Consider the following 14,905-nt stretch of genomic DNA (forward strand, 5'->3'; position numbering starts at 1 on the left):
CAGGAGGGTGATCTCAAGTCGAATGGAGTGGGAGCAGTAGGCAGAGGTGGATGAGCAGGAGCAGACGTGGTGTGAGGTAAAGCTTTTTGTCAGGATAGGACAGTCAGCCCAGCTCAGACCCTCTGTAGGAGAAGACACAAAAGTTACTCTGGTTGTTCCTGGCTGACGAACCCCAAGTAAACCACTCACTTCACAACAATAATCTGACATCTGATTCAGCGCCTTAACACATCATCAAACTCAGACGCTTCACAGAATTCACTGTAAACTGTAGTCACTGTAGGTTTGTAGGCGCGACAGCACGTTGGTGGCAATCATTCGCAATGTGGCTGTTTGCGGGACGAAGCTGTGCTTAAATTGGCTGCCACGTTCACCTGCAAAACACACAGTCACTACACGTCAGAGAGAGTTTAAATACAAATGGGTTTTAGTGTGTCACGTCACTGAGACAGACCGACGTCTGAAGGTTGCCGTCACTCATTGGATTTTGAACTACCCTCCAGTCCCGATTTGATCTCATACGCACAACCTCCTGACCCTGAGGGCGACACACCCCCCCCCATCCCACCCCTTCCCGTCACACACTGAGGCAAGCGTGCGGTGCCCAGAGGGATATGGAGGAAAAGGCAAGGATTGGATGTGAAGAGAGATTAATATTGGAGCAAGTTTGAGGAGTCTGTTTCTGTGTTCCTGTCTGCTGTGGTATTTTATTGAACCAAAGCTCTGACCCCGGAGCTGGGTGACCAAACATTAAATGCTAAATTATTAAACCCTATTGTGGAGGTCATCGAACCCTAATAAAAGTTCAATGAGGTAGACATTGGAGATATGATGGTGGAGGAGTCTACTGGTTATACAGTGAGATATGGTGATGGTGACAGGTCTGAGTGTTTCCTTGATTACCTTTGAGGTTCAAGAGCTTCCAGATATAACTACCCTAACCCCGGGGGAGAGTTGGGTGCAGGTTCCATGGAGTTCTTAATAAGGGATTTGTGCGTACGTTGGAAGAGGGCGATTAATGATTTGTTATAATCTTGTTAAACGGAGTATTTGATCCTCTGTATCTAACTGCCTGTCCCTGTAGCCTTCAATCCTTCACACAATCCCATGGCACTATAGGAAAAAAGAAGGAGTTTCCCTCTCCCGGTGTCCTGCCAACAATACCCCAAATAAAATTACTCATTCACTTCACAACTGTTTGTGGCACGTTGCTGTGCACAAATTGGCGGCAACATTCGCCCACAAAACACACAGTCACTGCACTTTACAATACATCCTGTGAATCTCTTTGTGAACGTCCCCTCAACCTAAAGGCGCTATATCAAACGTAAGCTTTATTATTATTATTATTATTCTGTGCTCAGGCTTATTACCTTTTGAATATTTTGAGGCAAACTTTATTATTTTGAGCATCACAACACCGAGTCGTCTCAAAGCGCTTCACAGGGTTTGCTGTAAAGTGTAGAGACTGTGTTTTGCAGTCAGTTTGCACACAAGGTCCCGCAAGCAAGCCATGAAGCGAGTGAGTGATTTTATGTGTAGTCAGAGTATTAGTACACAGGCCTGTTTTATTATAATGTACAACGTCTCCGGTTAGTTTAATCAATCGTGGTGAATGTTGCCCCCGTCACTGGCCAGTGAAGAAGTACCTGCTGAAATGCAGTGTTGTGAACAGCACAATCGCTTGCCACTAGATGGCACGATAGAAACACCCAAAGTGATGGAAAGTCACAAGTTTCCAAACTACATTACAATGATCCTAAATAATAATAATAATCTTCGAGATGTCTCAAAGTGCTTCACAGAATAGACTGTAAAGTGAATTACTCCACACGCCTCTATTTACCTAGCAGTAAGTAGGAACCCATTTGTTTAGTCGATTGGCGGATCGCTTTCTGTCGCTAATAGTCCCTTACAAAAAAAAATTGGCCCCCTCAATGTACGACTGTTTGTGGGACCTGCTGTGAGGAAGTAACTGCCGCGTTTCGCCCACAAAACACACAGTCACTACATTTTGTAGTATATTCTGTGAAGCGCTTTGAGACGTCTCAACGACATGATAAGGCGTGATATCAAATGCAAATATTATTTAAACAGCCACAAAGTGAATGTCAAATTTTTTTATTTGGAGGATTGTCGACCAGGACATGGGGAGAGAATCTCCCTCCTCTTTACCAATAGCACTTCAGGATCTTTAGCATCCACCTGGACAGGCAGCCGGGCCAATCCTTCACATTGAGAACACATGATGTCTGGCTGACTTTCAGTGCATATTTAGGAGACGGGCAGTTGTTCCATGGACAGATGTGTGTGTGTGTGTGTGTGTGAGCGGGGGGGGATGGGGGTTGCTTTGGGCCAAATTTGAAGCATAAAATTGTGCAATCATGCAGGGTTGCAGATTAAATATAAAAATGAATTTGAACACATGAGCTCCCGACCTTGCCAGGAGGGGTGGCATGGTTTAAATCTTTTATGAGATTAATGCTTCATTCACCCCCCAATGCAATGTAACTCAGGATTGCAGCTGTCTATCTTGAGGGTCAGCCTATCCCTCGCAACGGTTGCCTCTGAGACAGGAGGTTGTGGGTTCAAGCCCCACATTGGGACTTGAACTCATATCGTCTAAGATGACGTTCCAATTCTGTGCTGGGGGGAGCCCTGCGTTGTTCGAGGTGTCATCCTTCGAATGAGGCGTTAAACCGAGGTTCCATCTGCCTGTTCAGGTGGATGGTAAACATTCTCACGGTGCTATTCAAAAAGAGAGAGGAGTTTCTCTCTCCTGGTGTCCTCCAAATAAAATTGGTTACTCACTCCATGGCTGTTTGTGGGACGTTGCTGTGTGCCATTCTACTACCGCGTTTGCCTACAAATACACTTCATTTCACAGTAAATCCTGTGAAGCGCTTTGAGACGATGTGATAAAGCCCTTTACCAAATGCAAGGAAAATTATTATTATTATCTGCCGGGCTGGACAGTAAGTGTCCTGCTGGTGCTGTTGGCCTCCAATCTCCTGAATAATGAATAATGTTTCGCTGAAGCTTTGTACTGATGCCTTTCTTATCTCACTGAAGCTCACCAGGAGATCAGTGCTGACACAGACTGCTTTTAACTCTGTTTCTTTTTGTAAGCAAAAAAAACTCTGAGAACATCTGTCAGAATTCAGATTTGCTGTTTCACGGAAAGAAATTAAATTCATTCTGAATCAGAATTCATTTCATCCACTCTGTTCCCAGCAAGTTCCCACCTCCAGACCTGCTTTCCCTTATCTCTCAGCCTTCGGGATTAGAGTAGAGAACTGCAGTGGGGGAGCGAACACCAGCACGGACAGGATGGGGAAAGAGTGGGAAATGGGATCAGAGTAGAGAGCTTCAGTGGGGGAGAGAGCACCAGCACAGACATGATGGGGAGAAAGCAGGGGATAGGGTTAGAGAATGCCGGGGGTGGGGGGGGGGGTGGGGGGGTATGGCAAGTACATTAATTTCTGTCTCTCTTTGCGTTGAGGCCATTTTAGGAAAATGCTAACCAAAGAGTGACGGGAGGTGCTAAAGCCAAAGCTCGTCCCTGTCACCTCTGAGCTGATCAAACGCTTGTGATCAGCACATCGATTCCCTCCCAGTTAATGATTTACTCTCATGGTTCACTTACTCACAACGAGTGAGCAAGCACGTCAGCGAACGGGTGAGTGGGTGAGCAAGTGAATGAGCAAGTGAGTGAGGAAACAATTGAGCGAGGGAGCAAGTGAGTGAGCAAGTGAGTGAATGAGCGACTGAGCTGGTGAGCGAGTGAGTGAGTGAGCAACTGAGTGAGTGACCGAGGGAGCAAGTGAGTGAAAGAGCAAGTGAGTGAGTGAGCAAGTGAGCAACTAAGTGAGTGAGCAACTGAGTGAGTGAGCAAGTGAGTGAGTGAGCAAGTGAGTGAGCAAGTACTCTAAGGGCTCTGCTCCATGTGAAGGATGCTATATAAATGCAAGTTGTTCTTTCTCGCTCGTTCACTCACTCACTCACTCACTCACTCACTCACTCGTTCCCTCACACACTCACTTAGTTACTCACTTATTTACTCATTCGCTCACTCACTCACTCGCGTGTTCCTATCATTGAACAAGGAAAACCACGAGACTAGCATGTTAATAACATTGTGCTGGACCCAGTCGCTCTATCGACACAAGGGAAATGTGGGGCTTTAACCCCCCGATTCCGCCTGTGATCGTGAGTGGAGGAATACCGTGTGGGGGAGGGACGAGCTCAGGGTCGCTGATGAAAATTCAGTGATTGATTTTCAGGATTGGGAATAGGGGCAGAGTTACAGTGATGAGGTCAGGAAGCAGCTGAGACACATTGCCCTGTGTGTGGAGACGGGGTGTACACCACACATCTCCTCTGGGAATCACGACGCTTTCCTGACCTCCGGGGGGTGGAGGGGATTGGGACCACGCCATTCCCAGACATGGGGAGATTTCCATGTGTAGGTGTCTTACATATGTATAACTCTCAATCTTATTTGGAGACTCTTAAGCATGGATTTCCACGTGTGTCAGACTTAGGCTGACCGAAAAAAAAACAAATGATCTTCTGATGATAATAATGAGTAACAATGAACCTTGCAATTGATATAACACTTTATCATGTCAAAGGGTCTCAGAGTTTTTTTTTAAAAAGTGTTAGTGACTGGGTATTTGACAGCCAAGAGAGGCACAAGAAACATCCCACAAACAGCCGTTTGGTGATTGACTGAAGTGTCCATGCCTTAGTCTGTCTTGACTTGTTCCTCTTCATCTCTCCCTTCTCTAAACCTGTCCCTGTTCAGGCAGATGTTAAAGATCTTGTGATCTATTGGAAAAAAGAAGGGAGTTAGTCTCTCACTCTCCCAGTTTCCTAGCTGATAATCCCCCAGATAACCCACTCGTTCCCTTCACGCTGTTTGTAGCACCTCGCTGAGTGCAAATTGGCTGCTGCGTTCGCCTACAAATATAATCACTGCACTTGACAGCGATTCCCTGTGAAGGGCTTTGAGATTATAGGTGCCGTGTCGAGTGCACAGATTGTTATTATTAATAAAAGCAGTGATTTGTTGTAGATGTCACTGATGTGCCCTCTGTCCCCGAGCTCAGCTCCGTAATTACACCAAGTGCAGCGACACAGATGTTCTTTATTGTAATGTTTGTTTTCTACGTGTCAAGATTCTGACGGTGGCCTCTCTCTCACCCCAGCTCCCAGCTCCTGTCATCACAAAGCCTTTCTCCCTGGAACACTTGGGTCATTGCTCTTCTGCTCTCTTGACCAACATTGCGAAGGGCCATCTTCATCCAAACCAATTTCATTGATCTCGTAAACAAAACACATGCCCCAGTTTTGACGAAGGTTCATGGACCCGAAACGTTGACTCACTTTCCTTTCTCCTGTCTGACCTGCTGAGTGTTACCCAGTGACTTCTGCTTTTGTTTTCTCATTGATCTTGTCTAGTATGAGATGCTTTCGATCGCGCTCTCTCTTTTTCTGGTTTCCGATCCCCCATCGCACCAGTTCTAGTCAGGCTCCACTGGCTCTCTATCATCGAATGGATCAATTTCAAGATCCTCACACACGCGGATGCTGGAAAGCGCTCACTGTACGACTTACGCCAGCAACTGCATGTTCTCAGATACATGGACGACACTGAACAGTGAAACGCTCCGTTTGGGTTCACATGAGGCACTGACTGGACTCCCCAATTCCAGCCCTGCAATTCCACCGCTTCCCAGAGGGCAAGTACAGGTGAGGCTATCTATACTTCCCCCCCCCACCCACCCCCCGAGCCCCCAGCACCCCCTGGATTGTTGTCCTAACAGAATGTGTAATGCTGAGTGGCCTCTGTCATGTTCTGTACCTTCTTATCTCTGCATCCTAGACTTCTGACCTCAGTCATTGTGAAAGCCTCTGCAGTAAGGGGGGTGGGGGGTCTGTGACTGCATTTCCCTTCCCCTTTTTCCCCAGCACAGCCACAGCAGCCCCTCCCCACACAATCGCTTCGGAGACAGCCTGACAGCAGCATGACATCTGTCCTCACCGGAGATTTCTGTCTGGTCTCCCATGCACCCTGTGACCTGACCTCCTGCACGAAACAGTGAGTCTCGCCTCACCTCTGCTGACCGTGTCTGTTCCGTGTTTTGATATCTGCCGTCCGTGTCTGTTCCCTGTTACCACGCGTGCTGTCCATGGCTATTGTGTGTTACGGGGGTCTGCCCCCCAACCCAACCCCCACCCATCCACCACATTGAGCTCTGACATGTTCCATGTTCTTTTTGTATCAGAGACATCTTACGATATTTTGAGAACACGTATGATCTGGACGAGACTCTGTTCACCGCAGTGAGAGGTAGGACGGCAACCAATCAAGTGGCCAACAACCCAAGGGCTTGTTGTTTGTATAAGCTGGACTCACTGTCCCATCGGGACACATTAGTGATCACTCACCCCTACCCTGGGGAACAACAAGTTGCATTAATATAGCGCTCTCCATGCCAGGCAGCGTCCCAGAGCGCTTAACAATGGTGGACCCCGATGCCGAGCCAGGGGGAGGTGGAAGGTGACCATAGGCGCGCGAGGTAGAAGAGGGAGGTCTTCAGGCGCAACCCAGAATGAAAATGGGGAAAGAGGGGGCGAAGCGAAGGGGTTGAGTGAGGGATTTCCCTAGCTTCGGGGCGTAGTGGCTGAAGGCACGGCCGCTGATGATGGAGCGGAGGATTCGAGGGACAAGGAGGAGGTCGGAGCCAGTAGAACGGAGAGGCAGCGGGTGGTACTGTGTGGAGAGAGGAGGTTGGAGAGGGAGGCGGGTGCCAGGGCGTGGAGGGACTTAAACACTAGAGTGAGGATTTTGAAGTTGATCAGCTCTGTGACAGGGAGCCAATGGCGTTCGGCAAGGACTGGGGTGATAGGGTGCGGAGTTTAGTGCGGGTGAGAATACGAGCGGCGGAGGTTTGGGTAAGTTGAATTTTGTAAATAATGGAGGAGGGGAGACTGGCGAGGAGTGGCGTTTGAGTAGTTCAGCCGAGAGATGATGAAGGCGTGGACAAGGGTTTCGGCAGCTTGTGGAGTGAGGTATTGTCAGAGACGGTCAATGTGGCGGAGGTGGAGGAAAGTGGTCCTGGTTGACGGATTCATAGAGTCTTAAGGACAGATCAGGTAGGTTGAGCAGGTCTGAACCGCAGGATAGAAGACATCGACGGGAGCCAAAGAGTATGGCTTCCATCTTATTGATGTTTAATTGCAAGAAGATTGCGTTCATCCAGGCCTTGATGTCTGTCAGACAAGCTGATAGAACATCAGAGGACTGGGGGCTCGCATCGCACTGATCACTGCTGACAATACACATTTCGCATTGAGAGAACTTTCACAGGTGCTGCACAGCCCAGGGTTTGCAACCGAATTGGCGGTCGGAGATGGGGGACTGAGGGGAGATAAAGACTGGGGGGAAGATGATTGAAAGGTGCAATCAAAGAGGAAGGTCTTTAAAGAGGTGAGGGAAGGGGCGAGGGCAGAGGTACTCCGTGAAGGAGTTGCAGAGCGCGAGGCGGGGGCAGAGAGACTGAATGCCCGACGATGGTGGGACATGAAGCACCTTTTAAGGATCTATTACTTGACTGACCTCTCGCCTCTCTCACAGATGATTCCAGTTTCTACCTGTGCCCAGACCGGCTGCGGCTGCCGCTGGTGTTCTATTACTGCCACCCCGCCGTCTTCTACATCAATAAGATGATGCTCGCTGGTCTCATCAAGGTCACTGTCACTCTGTCGTTCACAACTTGTACTGTAGATACGCTCGCTATTAACTGTATTTCATTATTAACCAACAGAAGCTCACTGTTAACAGTTTTTCTCACGATTAGTTATTTGTTATTGACAAGCATGAATTTGTTACCACATAGACAATCAATCGCATTAGCTTACCATTGACCAATGCAGTGAGACATTGCATTCAATGACTAGCTGAGCGGTTTTAGCTGGTTAAACTCCAGCAGTTATCCAACACACATTCTTGGCGTCTCCAAGCCTTGGCTCTAACACTCTCCAGAATTGGATAAGCAGGATGCATCCCTCCAGGGAGTGAGAACACTTTCCATTCAAGGCATGGGGAGATTGCCATTTGTGGTTGACAGACATGATTACAATCCTAAGTCTGGTTTGGGGACTCTTAACCAAAGAGAAAGGTTTGTGAGTTGTATCAGACACTGGCTGATCACGGTGATGGGTTTCCGTGGGTGTCGGGCTGACTAAACACAACAAGTTAATGCTTAATGACTGTTGATTTCCTTCTGCAGAAACGTGTGGACTTCAGACTGGAGACGCTCTTTGAGGCGGGAGTGGACGAGATGTTCTGGGACAATACAGTACGTATTGCCCTTGTGTGGTGAGCCACAGATAACAACAACAATAATTAATAACAATAATTAATATTAACAACAACAAGATTACATTTGTATAGTGCCTTTCACTTCGGGAGGATGTCCCAAGGCACTGGACAGTGTACAGCATTTCAGACCCGAGCTAATCGTGCAGAGGCTGGTGTGAGTTGCCTGTTGGTGACAGTTGCCTGTATGTGACCTGTCTCTCCAGGAGAGCAGTCGAATGGGAGGGAGGTACCACTGGCCCGAGTTACAGGAGTGTGTGGAGTACCGCAGGCGAGTGCGGCTGCTGATCCGGGAAGTAATACGCCAAACACCGCTCACCCTCCCCATCACCACCAACAGCATCTGGGTAAGTGTGCAACAAAGCCCGATATATCATTGCTCAACATAGAGGGTGTCAGCCAGAGCTTCACTGTGTCTCTAACCCTGACGTGGGAGTGTCGGTGGACAGTGTAAAAGGAGCTTTACTGTGTCTCTAACCCGTGCTGTTGCTGATTTTCAGTGGCCTCTTTTGATGGGATTTGAACACGAGAGAATCCACTTGGAAACCTCGTCTGTGCTGGTGCGTCAGATGCCGGTTCACCTGGTGCGAAAGCCTCGGGAATGGAAATACGCCCCGTCCACAGCCGGTCAGTGAGGCTCACACTTGAGAGCACACATGGGCGAGAGTGTTTCCGCCGTGTATTGTACGAGACATTGTCATAATTGTCCAAACTGTTGACCCGCAGGGAACCCAGGCCTGGAGAATTCCTCATCACGGTGTCTGCTGCCCAAGTTACTTATGGAAAAGCCCGGGATTTCCCATCCTACGGCTGGGACAATGAATACGGAGAAATGACAGTGGAGTACGTCATCCGGATTGCCTTAAATGTCAGGAACACATCTGTGTCGTTTATCAGTGATGGAGAGCGGGCACAATACTATATCAGCAACAGCACTTACCGGAGTAAACCAAGAGAGAGAGAAAGAGAGAGAGAGTGATTGAGTGGGAGAGAGAAATAGAGAGGGGAGGGTGAGGGAGGGGCAGAGAAATAGAGAGGGTCGGAGAAAGGGGGGAGAGAGAGTGATAGAGAAATAGAGAAGGTCAGAGACAGAGGAGTGCAGAGGGAGAGAAATAGAGGGACGGAGGTTGTGTGAGTGTGACCTCCCCGGTGTGTGACAACTGTGGCCATTGCCCCACAGGACGCCGGAGTTTGAAGCCGCGAGATACCTGACGACCAATGCTGAGTTCCTACGGTTTGTGCTGGCCGGTGGCTACCAGACCCACAGCTACTGGAGTGAGGAGGGTTGGGCGTGGAGGCAGTTCCGGCAGGCTAAGCACCCCACCTTCTGGGTGTGTGCCAAAGGTATGAGGGTCCCCAGCCACCAGCCCAACCCCCATGCTGGGAGTAAGGGATTATTACCCGGAAAGAGATCCGCCAATCGACTAACAACCAGGTTTTCTACCTATGCTTACAACAGGTTAACAAACCCCACGACTTTGTTTCCTCACCCAGGGTGTAAGGCTCACTGTGGCTCCGGCCTCACTGACTATTCTCACTGCCAGCTGCTCATAGCCCCCATAACTAACGGAGGAACTGGGACCCCTAGCTCCCGGGGCAGTCAACAAGAGGGCAGCCTGCATCAAGACAAAGCCTCAGAGTTCAGGTGAAATCTCTCATCTCCTCAAAACGGCTATAGTTTTTGGTCAACGGGTCTGACACACACGCGAACCCCTCACTGTGATCAGCCAGGTGGGTGTCTGTGCATTGAGGAGTGATGGCTGAAATTTAACCCACTGAAACCATTGGAAACACTGTCTGGCAAGCTTCCCATTAGGAATTTCTGGCTTGCTAGGTGAACAGGAGCCGAGTGGGAAGAATCCCTGCCCCCTCCTCAGAGGCTGCACTGCATGTGATGGAGCAGAGAATGTAAAAATAGCACAAAAGGCTCCTCTTTTCAGAGAGAATGGGGAGTGATGAATAAGTTATCAGCAGCTAAAGCAAAGGAATCCGAAAGAGAGAATGGAACCTGTTAGAGGAGATTGTGTATGTTTGTTCTCAGCAACGTATTGTGAATAAGGTTGGGGGGAGGTCTCTGAGGTGACAGACATGTGTTCTAGAGTGGCGTGAGTGGGTGGGGGGGGGTGGGAGGGGGGCAGAGGCTCCAAGGTGCCTCTATGTGTGTGTGGAGGAGATGCAGCGGTAAGGGCAGAGACAGGTGTCCTTGTGTGTGTGTGTGAGGGAGATGGCAGGGGTAATGGCAGAGACAGGTGTCCTTGTGCGTTGTGTGTGTGTGTGAGGGAGATGGCAGGGGTAAGGGCAGAGACAGGTGTCCTTGTGTGTGTGTGTGAGGGAGATGGCGGGGGCAGAAGCTATTGTGTGGAAGGGGAGGGGGTTTGGGTGGTGCCACACGGATGCTGGAGTCTATTCTTTGCTTCTCACAGTTACAGAGCCATGTTCGATGTCCTCCCAATGCCCTGGGATTGGCCGGTGGAGGTCAACTATCACGAGGCAAAAGCGTTCTGTGCGTGGAGAGGTCCCGAGTACAGACTGCCCAGCGAGGCCGAGCACCAGAGGATGAGAGGCACTCAGGTAACCTCTGCTCAGTGGGCTCCGGCCTGCTTCACATTCCCCCGCCTTGCCCACCCCACCATTGACGGGCAGGCCTTCAGCCTCTCTGCCCCCACTCTCTGGAACTCCACCCTTTGTGTGGGGTTGGGGGGTGGGCAGTGCGTATTCTGTGCTGAGTTACTGAGTCACTCATCTACTAGATGGAGCTGTAAGTGGCAGCTCTGCCACAAACTGTAGTCAAAAGGGAACTAGATATCTAAAAAGCAGTCAACCTCAGAGTATGGGAAAAGGGCAGGTAAATGAGACTGAAAGGATTGCTCTTAAAGAAGCTGCACAGACCTGATGGGCCAAACAAGCTTCTTCTATGCTGTAAATTTCTGTCATTCTCGGGACGCAGACAGCCTGATGCATCGCTGGGTCCACAGGCTGACATTTCCACAAATGTATAATTAACACATCACTTTGGGGATACAGTCTGCCATTGCCACCGTGTTGCAGTGACTGGGGCAGTGTCCAATGGCTGCTTGATGCCTCCACGGCCTTCTCCTCCCTACCTCTGTGACTTGCTAACTCCGTATCAACATGTCCGTTTCCTCTGCTCAGCAGGCTCTGGCCTGCTCCATGTCCCTCGCCCGGCCCGCCCCACCATTGGTGGTCAGCCTCTCCCCACCCTTTGGAACTCCAGCTCACAGTCCGTTTGCCTTGCTCCCTCCTTTGCCTTCTTCAAGATCCATCTCCTCTTCGACGGTACCTTTGGTCACCCTCCTACCCTACCCTCCCTGCCCCCTCCAGCCTTCATGATCCCAATTCCCTGCTCAGATCCAGAACCCTGACTGTCCAGCGCCTCCCGATGTGAAAAGCGCTGTGTAAATGTAATGTGTTGTTGTTGCCTGCATGGCCGGCTGAGCACAGCACAGAGAACCGGCCCTGGACAATGTCCTCTGACTCTGTCCCCCAATATTCTTTGCAGAAACCTTCTGAGGTTGGTGTGAGTTGCGACCCTATATTCTGTGAGGACCTGGAGCAGAAATGTAACATGAACCTGCTGTTCGGATCCCCAACGGTATGTTCTGTCTCAGCGGCACAGAATTACAGCCTCTTTAACTTCCACTTAAAGCGCGTCCCAAAGTACGTTTCAATCAATGTGACAGCAAACACACCCAGCTCTATCAGGGTGAAGTAAAGCTCCCTCTACTCTACACTTTCAGCACTCCCAGGTCAGTGACAGCACAGGGTAGAGAAAGAGTAAAACTCTCTCTATACTGTCCTTCCACACCTCCAGGTCAGGGTTAGAGTCAGAGTAAACCTCCCTCTACATTGTCCGTCCACGCTCCCAGGTCAGCGACTGAACGGGTTAGAGACAGAGTAACACTCCCTCTACACTGTAGAGACAGAGCGAGGCTCACCTGATGGAGGCCGGGCCTTGTGCATAGGGTGATACAATGAGTGAGTGGTTAGGTTACACTCGAGCAGGACGACAGTGGTTATTTCTCTCCCTCTCACATCCCTTCAGCCAGTGAACATGTTCCCGCCCAGCGAGGCTGGCTTCTACGACGTGTCTGGCAACATCTGGGAATGGACCGAGGACCATTTCAATGGGCTCCCAGGGTTTGACACTGTTTACCTGTATGACGATTTTTCTGCTCCCTGCTTCGACAGCCAACACACTGTCATTCTGGTATGTTCTCAGCATGTGTTGCTGTAAAGCTACAGTATACTGGGGGTGTTGGCGGAATTGAATGGGTCTGGGCTTAGCATTTGTTCTGGTTGGGTTTGGATGCAGTTGGGTTAGTTTGGGATTCGGTCAAGGTTGAGTTTAATTAATAATAATCTGTATATTTGATATAACGCCTTTCACATCAGGAGACTGTCTCAAAGCGCTTCACAGAATTCTAGGCAATATTTGTTCACATTGGGTTGGGTTGAATTGGATTGGGGTGCTTAGCAGTGTTGGGTTGGAGTTGGGTTGAGACATGGGTTGGGGGCTGAGATTGGATTGAGGGCTGGTCGGTCAGGTTGAATTGGGTTGAGGCTGGTTTGGGTTGAGGCAGTTTTGGGTTGAGCTGAGTTGGGTTATAGTTTGTTTGGGATGAATTGGATTAGATTGAGTTGAGGTTGAATTGGGTTGGGTCAAATTGGGTTGAGGTTGGGTTGGATTGAGATTTGGTTGGGATGAGATGGTTTTAGTTGGTTGGATTGGTTTGGGATGAGTTGAGTTGACATTCAGTTGGATTGAGTTACATTGGGTTCACATTGAGTTGGGTTAAATTGGGTTGGGATTGGGTTTATGGTTTAGGGTCGGGTTGAGCTGGGATGAGGTTGAGCTGGGTTGGTTTGAGTTCATTTGGGGTGAGTTTACTAATGGACTGGACTCTGATCGCATGTTTACAGGGTGGTTCCTGGTGTTCAACCGGTGATGAGGCCTCGCGCTTTGCTCGCTTTGCCTTCAGGAGACATTTCTTCCAGCATTTGGGCTTCCGACTGGCCAAGAGCCGTGGGCCTGTGAAGACCCCAGTCCAACGGGTCAGCACAGACATCTTTTTGCCGGGCACTGGAATGAAAGGTAGAAATTCAGTCCCCCTCCGTTCAGACTGGTCCATCTCTCCGCTTGTAGTTCCACGTCCCATACATTGGGTTGTTGGAGAATTAACTAATCTGTGATTTCACTGAATGTGCCCAGAGGAGTCCAGCTGAGGTCCTGATTGCAGATCTAGCGATGCACCAGTGCAGCCTATCTAGCATGTAATGTGCATGCTCTCTAATGCCTCTGGATTAAACACCATATGAGAATATGGAACAAGGATGGGTTTTAGAAAAGAACCAACAAAATATGGCATCCGGCATTTGACTGATGTTCCGTACTGAACCCGGGACCTCAGGGGAAGAGCCGCGAGCACTATTGGGATTGGCTGTAGCTAAAGTACTCTGTGTTGTAACCAGATCACCCTGTCCCTGAGGAAACGATGCGAGTGGTGTTGACCCCCAGCTCCAACATCCAGCTACTGTACGAGACAGAAGCCAGGGAGCAGGTAAGTGGTGACAGTCACACTCACGCTGCGGCTGGTACAGGATCTCAGCCATCCAGTGCTGCTGTTTTACAGTGACCTCCAGTGGGGAGTGGGTGGTTATTAGTAATGTCCAGTGGGGTCTGGCTGGTTAGCGGTGATATCCAGCAGAGTGTGGGAGTCAGAGCTGGGATGGGGAGGGAGGTAGCCAAAGATGCTGTCAAAGCAATGGGGTCTTGGGGAGTTCCAGAGCGCGAGGTGGGGGGTCAACAATTGTTCAGAAGGGAAGTAGAGAAAGATTTGAGGAAAGTGAGTGGCGAACTGGAGAGTGAGTTTGATAAGAAAAAGAGATTTATAAAAACAGAGAGGTTGGGATCAGACACATGAGGCCAAATGGCCTCCCCATGACCCAGGTTTCTCCCAGAGTATTGTAATAATTTGAATCACTTGTCTTGCGGGGCCTCAGGAACAGCTGGACTGGGAGTACGGGGACCCGAGCCAGGCTTCCTACTGCCGTCAACTGGTCCGGCTGTGCCGAGAGGCCTGGGGGCAGAGAACGGGGCAGCATCACTCCGCCCTGGTTCTGGGCAGCGGAACAGGCCTCACCTCCTTCCTGCTCACACAACACTTCGACAAGGTGAGATCTGGCAGTGGCGGGACAGGGAGCGGGGAGTGGGGGTACAGGGGATGGGGGGGGCAGGGAGTGGAAAGATGGGGGCTGGTGGAGGGAAGAGGGGGCTATGGTAGGGGGCTATTTCCACACTTAAAGTAAATAAAGTAAGACTTTTCCACACTTAAGCCTGCCGCTCTGATTGCAGGTGATCGGGTTGGATTACTGTGACCGGTTTATTGCCCTCTCCCAGCAGCTGCAAGCCTCAGGCAGCCTGGGCCTCGGGGTCAAGGTCCCTGACCACTTGCACAGGGACAGGGTGGTCTTCAAACAGGTGAGAGGGGAGGTCTCGCC

The 14,905-nt window shown here is 49.9% G+C and overlaps 1 protein-coding gene across 1 annotated transcript in view; it reads left to right on the forward strand.

Annotated features, from left to right (window-relative positions):
* The first annotated feature begins 8,818 nt into the window (after positions 1-8,818).
* The window catches only part of LOC121848036, a 10,259-nt gene continuing 4,172 nt past the window's right edge, over positions 8,819-14,905 (forward strand). Inside the window, exons 1-11 of the mRNA XM_042334940.1 lie at positions 8,819-9,013; positions 9,113-9,229; positions 9,567-9,730; positions 9,881-10,031; positions 10,810-10,957; positions 11,907-11,999; positions 12,450-12,614; positions 13,328-13,499; positions 13,877-13,965; positions 14,408-14,578; positions 14,760-14,885. Of these exons, the coding sequence (XP_042190874.1) occupies positions 8,988-9,013; positions 9,113-9,229; positions 9,567-9,730; positions 9,881-10,031; positions 10,810-10,957; positions 11,907-11,999; positions 12,450-12,614; positions 13,328-13,499; positions 13,877-13,965; positions 14,408-14,578; positions 14,760-14,885 (1,422 nt within the window). The 5' untranslated portion in view covers positions 8,819-8,987. The remainder of the gene's footprint in view (positions 9,014-9,112; positions 9,230-9,566; positions 9,731-9,880; positions 10,032-10,809; positions 10,958-11,906; positions 12,000-12,449; positions 12,615-13,327; positions 13,500-13,876; positions 13,966-14,407; positions 14,579-14,759; positions 14,886-14,905) is intronic.

Source organism: Callorhinchus milii, unplaced genomic scaffold, assembly GCF_018977255.1.
Source record: "Callorhinchus milii isolate IMCB2004 unplaced genomic scaffold, IMCB_Cmil_1.0 Scaffold5, whole genome shotgun sequence".
NCBI lineage: Eukaryota > Metazoa > Chordata > Chondrichthyes > Chimaeriformes > Callorhinchidae > Callorhinchus > Callorhinchus milii.